This window comes from Molothrus ater, chromosome 32 (genome assembly GCF_012460135.2).
Source record: "Molothrus ater isolate BHLD 08-10-18 breed brown headed cowbird chromosome 32, BPBGC_Mater_1.1, whole genome shotgun sequence".
Lineage (NCBI taxonomy): Eukaryota > Metazoa > Chordata > Aves > Passeriformes > Icteridae > Molothrus > Molothrus ater.
The window spans coordinates 307694-320168 of record NC_071659.1 but is presented as its reverse complement, the minus strand read 5'-3'; the positions used below and the strand labels follow the sequence as shown (position 1 = coordinate 320168).

Sequence of the window (12475 nt, the reverse complement as noted above, 5' to 3'; positions counted from 1 at the left end):
GCCTTCTCTCAAACCTTTTTCTGTTTCTAACACTACCTCCAAAGCCCCCCTGCTAATTTTATGCCATTCAGAGCAGCTAAACAATCTCAAGTCTAACAAGAGCTCCTAAGACCCAGCTCAAAGAGAAGCCCACGAGCCCAGTTCCCCTTCTGGGGCCTCTCTGTGGCCATCAGGGTGACACAGACCCTGTGGCTTGGGGATTGTAACCTCACTGGTTACAAACAAATGAAAATAAGAGCAGCAGGAAAAGGCTCAGGGAGCCTTGAGGATCTCTGGGAGCAGCAGCCCTGGCTCTCTCTGCTGGTGCCCCACAGTCAGGATGGGAGTTGGGACGGTCACTGCCAGGGGCTCCCTCATTTCACTCCACTCATCCCTGCTGCAGGACAGGGTGAAGAGCCACACCTGGGATGGAGCTGAGCCCAATTCCTGCTTCAATCCTGCACTTCATGGCAGCTTTCTGGGTATTAAATGTTACTTTCTGCATGCAGCAAGGCCATGAAGCTGCGGTGTTTGCTGGAGGAAATGAGAAGAACCCTTCCAGATGCATAAAGGAAATGAAATGCTGAAACTGAAGAAACTCCCCCCTTGAGCAGCATCCCTGCCCCAGCAGAAAACCACAGCTGGCACTGCAGGAGGGCAGAGCCACCATGGGATGGGGCTGTGCCACCCCCTGGCACATGGGGGGCAGGTGGGAGAGGTTTTACAGTGACTTCTGGGAGAGAAGTTTGATAAGAGGGTCCATGTTTACCCCTGACGGAATTTCCTCCCACGGTCCTTGACACAGAAACCAAGAAAGGAAGGATAAGTAAGAGAACCTGCAATTGTCTGTTCCAATGAGCACTCTGTTTGTCTCTTCTGACCAGTGGGTAAAGTATAAACTTATGAGGATTGTAAGACTGTATAAAAATATTGCATGCTGTAATAAAAACAGTTTGAAGCCTTCTGCAAATGGAGCGTGCTGCTTTGTACTGTCTGCATCTCAACTGGGACAGTGCCAGGGAGGGTTCTGGCTCTGTCAGTGTTCTTCTGTGGGACTGCCTTTTTCATTTTATTTTTATTTTCTTCCCTAATAAAGAACTGGTATTCCTACTCCCATATCTATGCCCGAGATAATTATAAGTTAATATATTTTTATATTTTTTTTATATATAATATTTATATATTTTTATATAACTGTTATTCCTACTCCCATATCTTTGCCTGAGATAATTATAAGTTTATATATTTTTATATTTTTATATATTTTTAATATATAATATTTATATATTTTTATATAACTGTTATTCCTACTCCCATATCTTTGCCTGAGAGTAAGATTAAGCAATTATAATAATTAGGCAAATTATAATAATTTGATAATTATAAGTTTATAATTTTTATATAACTGTTATTTTTATATATTTTTATATATTTTTATAGAACTGTTATTCCTACTCCCATATCTTTGCCTGAGAGCAAGATTAAGCAATTATAATAATTAGGCAAATTATAGTAATTTGATAATTATAATTTGCTTGTAATTTATAATAATCATAAGAATTTTATAAGAATTTATAAAATTATAAATAAGTTTATATTTTTTAATTTATAAATAAGTTTATAAATTTTTAGTTTCTTCCCTAATAAAGAACTGTTATTCCTATTCCATATCTCTCTCCTGAGAGCAAGATTAAGCAATTATAATAATTAAGCAAATTATAATAATTTGATAATTATAATTTGCTTATAATTTATAATAATCATAAGAATTTTATAAGAATTTATAAAATTATAAATAAGTTTATACATTTTTATTTTCTTCCCTAATAAAGAACTGTTATTCCTACTCCATATATCTCTCTCCTGAGAGCAAGATTAAGCAATTATAATAATTAAGCAAATTATAATAATTTGATGATTATAATTTGCTTGTAATTTATAATAATCATAAGAATTTTATAAGAATTTATAAAATTAGAAATAAGTTTTTTTTAATTTATAATAAGTTTATAAATTTTTAGTTTCTTCTCTAATAAAGAACTGTTATTCCTATTCCATATCTCTTTCCTGAGAGTAAGATTAAACAATTATAATAATTAAGCAAATTATAATAATTTGATAATTATAAGTTTATAATTTTTATATAACTGTTATTTATATATATATATATAATATATATATAAAATATATATAAATATATATATATATATATAAAAATATATATAAAAATATATATTTTTATATATTTTATACAATTGTTATTCCTACTCCCATATCTTTGCCTGAGATAATTATAATTTTATATATTTTTATATTTTTATATATTTTTATATAACTGCTATTCCTACTCCCATATCTTTGCCTGAGATAATTATAATTTTATATATTTTTATATTTTTATATATAATTGTAAAATATTTTTATATAAGAATTATATATAAAAATATATATATTTGATAATTATAAGTTATAATTATAATATATATAATTTGATAATTATATAATTATCAAATTATATATAATATATATAATATAAATTTTATATATTATTATTATTATTATTATTATTATTATTAGCTTATAATTTATAATAATCATAATAATTTTATAAGAATTTATAAAATTATAAGTAAGTTTATAAATTCAATAATAAAATATAATAATTTGTAACATTATAATAATTTTAATAGACTAAAATATAACTATTCATTAATAATAGTTTAATAATATTATTGATAACAATGAATCATGATGAGCAAATGATAAGCAAATTATAATAATTCCGAGGGAGGGGCTTTACATTTCCCATTCCAGGGGAGGCTCCTGCCTTCCTGAGCAGACCCCGGCTGTTCAAACACCACCACCACTCAGGTACCCGTCCCAGGTCCCCGTCCCCTTCCTGCCCACCTGCAGCAGCGCAGCAGAGCAGCCCAGCTCAGCCGGGATCCCTGTGAGGCCAGAGGATGCTCAGCTCCCAGGCAGAGCCCAGGTTAAACCTCCTCTCCGCAGACAGGAACTCACCTTTCCTTTTCCACCTGCTCTTCCTCCTGTCCTTGGTGGCGCAGCCGTCGCTGCTGGAGCTGCTGCGCTCCGAGCTCTGCGAGTCCGAGTGGCCGTCGCTGCTCTCCTCCGAGCCCTCCGACAGCTCCTTCAGCCCGTCTGGGATGTCCTTCTGCCAGGGGACACCACAGAGCCACAGCAGGGTCACCCCAGGGGCAGGGACAGGGGCAAAGCCCCACAGCCAGAGGGGTTTGTTCACTCAGTGTGACCCTTTTAATGCCCCACAGCTGCTCAGCGCTGGCCCCAAAGCTTTCTGTGGGTTCTGTAAACACTGAATGTGGGGCACACATCCTGAACTCTGTCACCTCCCAAATTCCCTTTGCCATGTTCCCCATCCCTGAACACCAACTCCAGGACAAGGCATGGAGGGTTGGCATAAATGGCTCCCAGTGCCAGAGGGCAGGGCTGGATGGGATCTTGGGAATGGGGAATTGTGCCCTGGCAGGGTGGGCAGGCCCTGGCACAGGGTGCCCAGCCTGGATCCCTGGCAGTGCCCCAGGCCAGGCTGGACACTGGGACACCCTGGCACACTGGGAGGTGTCCCTGCCATGGCAGGGCTGGCACTGGGGGGGCTCTGAGCTCCCTTCCCACCCAACCCAGTTGGGATCCTGGCATCCCAAGGTGCTGCTGCCTGCCATGGCTCCGGGCTGGGCTTCTGATTCTCAGCACACAAATCCTGGGGGGTGCAGATCTGGGGGTGAAAGGGAAAAACTGAGCTCTGGGCAGAGCCTGGAGCCACTGCCAGGGCCTGAAGGGGCTCCAGGAGAGCTGCAGAGGGACTGGGGACAAGGCCTGGAGGGACAGGAGCCAGGGAATGGCTCCCAGTGCCACAGGGCAGGGCTGGATGGGAAATTGGGAATGGGGAATTGTGCCCTGGCAGGGTGGGCAGGCCCTGGCACAGGGTGCCCAGCCTGGATCCCTGGCAGTGCCCCAGGCCAGGCTGGACACTGGCACACCCTGGCACACTGGGAGGTGTCCCTGCCATGGCAGGGCTGGCACTGGGGGGGCTCCAGAGACAAATGCACCCCAAATCAGGAATGGTGTGAGCTGGTGTGAGCCAGCTTCCTTCCAGTATTTAAAATACAGCTTATTTTAAGGCCAACTCCCCATTTTTCCCTCTCTGACTGACACTGAGGACAAGGTGATTTCTCATCTCTAGACACAAGCTGAGAGCAGAGCAGTTTCCCTCTCAGGGCTGGAGTTTCACTGTTTCGTTATCATTTCAATTCCTCCTTCCCTGCTGGGGCAGGAATTCCCATCAGCAAAGAGCTCTGTGGGTGAAGAGCTGCACACTCACAGCTGAGGATGGGGGGCTGTTCCTGCTCCAGGGAACAGGGCCAGGCCCCTCTGGGATTGTCCTGGAGAATCTGAACACCAGCAGCAATTTCCCCATGGAAAGGGGGGCCAGGCCTTGGCAGGGGCTGCCCAGAGGGGTTTGGGGTGCCCATCCCTGCAGGTGTCCAGGGAAGAGATGGGGACAAGGTGGGGATCGGGTACAGCTTGGATCCAGTCCTGTTGGATTAAGGGTTTTTTGATTTAGAGATGGGGTAAGTGAGAGGTGTTCCAAAAACTTTTATTTTATTTTCATTTCTTTTATTTCATATATTTCACTTTATTTTATTTTATTTTATTTTACGTTCATTTATTTTATTTCATGTATGCCACTTTATTTTATTTCATTTTATTGTCATTTATTTTATTATAATTTAATTTACTATTTTACTTTATTTACTATTTTATTATATTTTCATGTACTTAATTTCATATTCATATTCATTTATTTTTTAAATTTTGTATTATTATCATTTATTATTATATTTTATTTTATTTCAATTCATTTATTTCCAATTATTTTATTTTATTTTCATTTACTATTTTATTTTAATTTACTATTTTATTTATTTTATTTTTTTATTATTTTATTTCACTTTAATTCATTTCATTTCATTTTCACTTATTTTTATTATAATTTACTTTACTATTTTACTTTATTTACTATTTTATTATATTTTCATATATTTAATTTCATTTTCATTTATTTTTTAAATTTTATATTATTTTCATTTAATTTACTATTATATTTTATTGTATTGTATTTTATTTTATTTCAATTCATTTAATTTCCATTTATTTCATTTTATTTTCATTTACTATTTTATTTCATTTTTTTATTATTTTATTTCATTTTAATTCATTTCATTTCATTTCATTTTCATTTACCCCACCTCTGAATCAAAAAACCCTTAATCCAACAAATCCCACTGGCATTTTCCAGCCCTGGGGACTCCGGGATCCTGATCCAACTCCTTTTTTAAGCTGTGCCCCAAGGCTGGCACTCCCCCTGAGGGTGTATTCATCACCCACCCTGCCCCTGGCACTCAGCTTGAGGCTGTAGGTGCCCATTTTGCCCTGGCACTCCCCCTGAGGGTGTATTCATCCCCACCCTGCCCCTGGCACTCACCCTGAGGTTGTGTAGGTGCCCACTTTGCCCCTGGCACTCACCCTGAGGGTGTGTAGGTGCCCATTTTGCCCCTGGCACTCACCCTGAGGCTGTGCAGGTGCCCATTTTGTCCCTGGCACTCAGCTTGAGGCTGTAGGTGCCCATTTTGCCCCTGGCACTCACCCTGAGGGTGTAGGTGCCCATTTTGCCCCTGGCACTCACCCTGAGGGTGTAGGTGCCCATTTTGTCCCTGGCACTCACCCTGAGGCTGTGCAGGTGCCCACCCTGCCCCTGGCACTCACCCTGAGGCTGTGCAGGTGCCCATTTTGCCCTGGCACTCCCCCTGAGGGTGTATTCATCCCCACCCTGCCCCTGGCACTCCCCCTGAGGGTGTATTCATCACCCACCCTGCCCCTGGCACTCCCCCTGAGGGTGTGTAGATGCCCATTTTGCCCTGGCACTCCCCCTGAGGGTGCATTCATCCCCACCCTGCCCCTGGCACTCACCCTATCGTGTATTCATCCCCACCCTGCCCCTGGCACTCACCTTGAGGGTGTAGACGCCCATCCTGCCTGGCACCTTGTAGAAGATGCCCTCCTCTCCGCGGGAGTTGGTGTGCAGCATGGCATTCAGGCAGGCCAGGGGGGACGTCCCGCTGCAAGAGACCCCAGGGAGTGAGAGCCCCCATGGGACCCCAGCCCCCAGATCCGACCCCACAGCCCAGATCTGACCCCACAGCCCAGATCTGACCCCACAGCCCAGATCTGACCCCACAGACCAGATCTGACCCCACAGACCAGATCCAGCCTCACAGCCCTGATCCGACCCCACAGCCCAGATCTGACCCCACAGCCCAGATCTGACCCCACAGCCCAGATCTGACCCCACAGACCAGATCTGACCCCACAGACCAGATCCAGCCTCACAGCCCTGATCCGACCCCACAGCCCAGATCTGACCCCACAGCCCAGATCTGACCCCACAGCCCAGATCTGACCCCACAGCCCAGATCTGACCCCACAGCCCAGATCTGACCCCACAGACCAGATCTGACCCCACAGACCAGATCCAGCCTCACAGCCCTGATCCGACCCCACAGCCCTGATCTGACCCCACAGCCCAGATCTGACCTCACAGACCAGACCCAGCCCCACAGACCTGATCTGACCCCACAGACCAGATCCAGCCCCACAGGCCAGATCTGACCCCACAGCCCTGACCCAGCCCCACAACCCAGATCTGACCCCACAGCCCTGATCCGACCCCACAGACCAGATCTGACCTCACAGACCAGACCCAGCCCCACAGACCTGATCTGACCCCACAGCCCAGACCCAGCCCCACAGCCCTGATCTGACCCCACAGCCCTGATCTGACCCCACAGCCCATATCTCACCCCACAGCCCATATCTCACCCGACAGCCCAGATGTGACCCCCCAGCCCATATCTCACCCCCCAGCCCAAATCTCACCCCACAGCCCAGACCCAGCCCCACAGCCCAAATCTCACCCCCCAGCCCATATCTCACCCTCAGCCCATATCTCACCCCACAGCCCATATCTCACCCTCAGCCCATATCTCACCCCACAGCCCATATCTCACCCCCCAGCCCATATCTCACCCCCCAGCCCAGATGTGACCCCACAGCCCATATCTCACCCCCAGCCCATATCTCACCCCCCAGCCCATATCTCACCCCCAGCCCATATCTCACCCCCAGCCCATATCTCACCCCCAGCCCATACCCAGCCCCACAGCCCCAGGCAGGAGCCCAGCTCCCAGCCCTGTTTCCCAGGGAATGAAGCTGCAGCTGGCACAAGCAGCAATAGGGCAAGCAGTGCATGGGTCTGCAGTCCTGGCCAAAAGCAAACAAAAACCCCACAGGATCAGGCTCTGCAAGGTTCCTCTGACAGACCCCAAAGCAGCCCCAGCTCTGGGCGAGGCTCAGAGCAGCTCTGGGGTGAGCTGAGGATGGGCTCCAGAAGGATTCAAAGTTGTGTTGGGGTTTTTTTCCCAAAAAAGAACCTGAGTTCTGCTGGAACAAGGGCTGTGGGGCACCAAATGGGAACCAAGTGTGCAATTCCCCCTGGGAAGGGGGAGCTCCCCAACCCCAGCCAGATCCATCTTCCCACCAGGGCTGCAGGGGTTTTGGGTGGCTTTTAACCCATCCTGCTGCAGGTGAGCTGTGTCCCCAGGGAGGGACACAGGGACCCCCAAACTGGACACAGGGAGCACAAACTGGACACAGGAACCCCAAACTGGACACAGAACCCTAAACTGAACACAGGGAGCACAAACTGGACACAGGGACCCCAAACTGGACACAGGGACCCCTAACTGGACACAGGGACCTACAAACTGGACACAGGGAGCACAAACTGGACATAGGAACCCCAAACTGGACACAGAACCCTAAACTGGACACAGGGACCACAAACTGGACAGAGGAATCCCAAACTGGACAGAGGAACCCCAAACAGGACAGAGGAACCCCAAACTGGACACAGAACCCTAAACTGAACACAGGGAGCACAAACTGGACACAGGGACCCCAAACTGGACACAGGGACCCCAAGCTGGACACAGGGACCCCAAACTGGACACAGGGACCCCAAGCTGGACACAGGAACCTCCAAAGAGGACACAGAACCTCAGACTGGACACAGAATCCCAAACTGGACACAGGGACCCCAAACTGGACAGAGGAACCTCCAAACTGGACACAGGAACCCCAAATTCAGAACCCCACCAAACCAGCCCCAGAAGGACACAAAACCAATCCCGGGTGCTCCCCCAGAACTCAGATGAACCCAAAGCTCTTGGGGTCGTGCTGGACCTGCCTGAGCCTGAGGGAGAGAGCTCAGGGTGAGCCTGGCTCACAGCCCTGGCAGGCTCTGCTCAGCATCAGCCCCACAGGAGGGGGAAAAGGCTCATCCTTGGGGATGGGATAATGGGATAATGGGATAATGGGATAATGGGATAATGGGATTATGGGATAATGGGATTATGGGATAATGGGATAATGGGATTATGGGATAATGGGATTATGGGATTATGGGATAATGGGATAATGGGATTATGGGATAATGGGATTATGGGATTATGGGATAATGGGATAATGGGATGGGATGGGATGGGATGGGATGGGATGGGATGGGATGGGATGGAATGGGATAATGGGATGGGATGATGGGATGGGATGGGATGGGATGGGATGGGATGGGATGGGATGGGATGGGATGGGATGGGATGGGATGGGATGGGATGGGATGGGATGGGGTGGGATGGGGTGGGATGGGATGGGATGATGGGATGGGATGGGATAATGGGATGGGATGGGATGGGATGGGATGGGATGGGATGATGGGATGGGATGGGATAATGGGATGGGATGGGATAATGGGATGGGATGGGATGGGATGGGATGGGATGGGATAATGGGATGGGATGGGATGGGATGGGATAATGGGATGGGATGGGATGGGATGGGATGGGATGGGATGGGATGGGATGGGATAATGGGATGGGATGGGATGGGATGGGATGGGATGGGATGGGATAATGGGATGGGATGGGGTGGGATGGGATGGGATGGGATGGGATGGGATGGGATGGGATGGGATGACTGCAGCCCTTGCTGGGTCTCTGCTGCCCCTGTGCCCAGATTCCCCCAACATTCCCAATTCCCTTCTCCCACTCCCTGTGTTCTGCACCTGGGCTGCCTCTGGTCACAGCTGCCTCAAACCATCCCTAGGAACCAGATTCTGTTCACTGTCACAGAATCACACACAATCACACAATCCCCAGGCTGGAAGAGACCTCCAAGACCATCGAGTCCAACCCATCCCCAACGCCTCAACTCAACCCTGGCCCCCAGTGCCACATCCAGGCCTTGTTAAACACACCCAGGCACGGGGACTCCACCACCTCCCTGGGCAGAACATTCCAGAACTTTACCACCCTTTCTGTACAGAACTTTTTCCTGATATCCAGCCTAAATTGCCCTTGGTGCAGCTCGAGGCTGTGTGCTCTGGTTGTGTCAGTGCTGCTGGAGAAAGAGCCCAGCCCCAGCTGAGCACAGGCACCTTTCAGGGGGTGTGGGGGTGATGGGGGCACCCCTGAGTCTCCTTCTCTCCATGGCACCCCCAGCTCCCTCAGGGGCTCCTCTCAGGGTTTGTGTTCCCAGCCCCTCTCCAGCCTCGTTTCCCCCTCTGGACACATTCAAGGATCTCAAGGATCTCTTGGGAGCGTCCTTCCCAAACTGAGGGCCCAGAGCTGGACCCAGCACTCGAGGTGTGCCCTCAGCAGTGCTGAGCTCAGGGGCACAGTGACCTCCCTGCTCCTGCTGGCCACACCATTCCTGATCCAGGCCAGGAGCCATTGGCCCTCTTGGCCCCCAGGGCACTCTGCTGGCTCCTGCCCACCCTGCTGCCCAGCAGGTGCCTTTGTGCCTGGGCACTGCCCAGCCTCTCTGGCCCCAGGGTGTAACACTGCAGGGGGTTATTGTGGCCAAAATGCAGGAGTGGCCACTTGGATTTGATTGCCCTTTCTCCTGATTTTGGATAATTTTGGATTTTATTGCCCTTTCTCATGATTTATTTGGGTTTTATTGCCCTTTCTCCTGATTTTTTTTTATTTGATTGCCCTTTCTCCTGATTTTGCCAGTGAAGGCCATCTCCTCCACTTCCTGGGAACACACCCATGGCAATGCCCACCATTCCACCTCAAAGCAGCCCTTGGAGAAGCAGATGGTGTAGAAGATGATTTTCTGCCCGCTCCAGCTCCATCAGCACCTCCTGCTCCTCCTCCTCCTCCTCAATCCTTCCCACCCCTCCCAAACCCACCTGCACAGCCACCCTCAGCCCCAGCAGTGCCAACGTGCCAGTCCTGGGGGAGGTCCCAAACTGGGATCCATCCCTCAGGAGAGTCCCTGGAGCTCAGCAGGACCTGGCCAAGGTCTGGAGCTGGGATGTCCTGGTTTGTCCCCAGTGAGGCCACTCAGCCCCAGGGAAGGTTCACCAGTGCCAAGGGTGATGCCTCAGGTTTGGCTTTTCTATTTTTCACATTCTGTGCTGCTTTAGTGTGGGGTCTGGATTTCATATCAGGGGATGCTGAGCTCTGTGCACAGAGCAGGGAGACAAAACAATTCCTGCTCCAGCTGGGCACCAAGGACAAATGATCCAAATCTCAGCCCAAGAGCACAAACAGAAGAGAGAAAAACGAGCAGGGTGGGACTGCAGGGGCTAAAGCTGGAATGGGACCATGAACTGCAAGATGCAAATGGAGCAGAACTGATCCCAGGGAGAGACCCCGTGCCCGGTCGTGCATTTTGGGACCATTTGGGTTCATCTTGGGTCCATTTTGGGACCATTTGGGTTCATCTTGGGTCCATTTTGGGACCATTTGGGTTCATCTTGGGTTCATTTTGGGACCATTTGGGTTCATCTTGGGTGCAGCCCTGGCTGGGCTCTTGTGCTGCCCAAGGTGGATCCATGCAGGAGATCCTTTCAATAAATCCCTGCTTTATTCTGTAGCTCTGGCCAGCCTCTGCTCCAGCTCAGCCTGCCCAAGGCATCAAGAGAAGCCCCAGACAAAGCCCCTTCCCACCTCACTGCCTGGAGCCAGCTGCCACAGGCACTCAGGGGACAAATTCCCACTTTTTCCTTTGGAGCATCCCCTGTTCCCCTCTCCTGTGAGCCAGGGGCTCCTTGCTGAGGGTGCAGCCACCCCCAGTGCCAGGGCTGGCAGTGCCAGGGCTGGCAGTGCCAGGAGCAGCACACGGGCAGGGTGAGGGAAGCAGCTCCTGGGTTCCATTCCCCAACATGCAGCACCCCCAGAGCAGCACAAAGCCCACATGCAAAGCCAGCCCCACCCAGGCAGCAGGGACAGGGACAGGGACAGAGCCAAGCCCCGGGGTTCCCAGCTGGAGGCACAGCCTTACTCCGGGGTTACACCGGGGTTACTCCCAGGAGCAGGGCAGGAGCAGGCTCTGGGTTAGGGAATGGCAGGGGGGATGTTAGGAGAGGAGGAGCTGGACACAAGCAGCGCTGGGTCTGGTCTTACCTTCTGCAGGTGGAGTGCAGCCCAAAAAAAGGAGAGAAACACCCCTTTAACAACTTCAGCACAACAATGGAGTCATCAGTGCACACACACCCCCTCCCTCCCTCCCTCCCTCGCTCCCTCGCTCCCTTCCAGCAGAACCACATCCCAGGGCTTTGGGAGCCCAGGCTTTGGGAGCCAAGGGGTTTGGGAGCCCAGGGCTTTGGGATCCCAGGGCTTTGGGAGCCCAGGGCTTTGGGATCCCAGGGCTTTGGGAGCCCAGGGCTTTGGGATCCCAGGGCTTTGGGAGCCCAGGGCTTTGGGAGCCCAGGGCTTTGGGAGCCCAGGGGTTTGGGAGCCCAGGCTTTGGGAGCCCAGGGCTTTGGGAGCCAAGGGGTTTGGGAGCCCAGGCTTTGGGAGCCCAGGGCTTTGGGAGCCAAGGGGTTTGGGAGCCCAGGCTTTGGGAGCCCAGGGGTTTGGGAGCCCAGGGGTTTGGGAGCCCAGGCTTTGAGATCCCAGGGCTTTGGGAGCCAAGGGGTTTGGGAGCCCAGGCTTTGGGATCCCAGGGCTTTGGGAGCCAAGGGGTTTGGGAGCCAAGGGGTTTGGGAGCCCAGGGCTTTGGGATCCCAGGGCTTTGGGATCCCAGGCTTTGAGATCCCAGGCTTTGGGAGCCCAGGGCTTTGGGAGCCCAGGGCTTTGGGAGCCCAGGGGTTTGGGATCTCAGGGGTTTGGGATCCCAGGAGAGGCAGGATCCACCTGCCAGTTGCCTTCCAGCAGAACCACATCCCAGGGGTTTGGGATCCCAGGGAGGCAGGATACACCTGCCAGGTGCCTCCCCTTTTCCACCAGAACCACATCTCAGGGTTTGGGATCCCAGGAGACTCAGGATCCACCTGCCAAGTGCCTTCCACCAGAACCACATCCCAGGACAGGCAGGATCCACCTGCCAGGTGCCT

At 49.8% G+C, this 12475-nt stretch overlaps 1 protein-coding gene across 1 annotated transcript in view; it reads right to left on the bottom strand.

Moving 5' to 3' along the window:
• Nucleotides 1-12475, bottom strand: part of ASXL2 (ASXL transcriptional regulator 2) — a 71743-nt gene that overhangs the window by 26015 nt on the left and 33253 nt on the right. Inside the window, exons 3-5 of the mRNA XM_036405158.2 lie at nucleotides 11544-11546; nucleotides 6026-6134; nucleotides 3001-3151 (exon numbers count right to left, since the gene is read on the bottom strand). Of these exons, the coding sequence (XP_036261051.1) occupies nucleotides 3001-3151; nucleotides 6026-6134; nucleotides 11544-11546 (263 nt within the window). The remainder of the gene's footprint in view (nucleotides 1-3000; nucleotides 3152-6025; nucleotides 6135-11543; nucleotides 11547-12475) is intronic.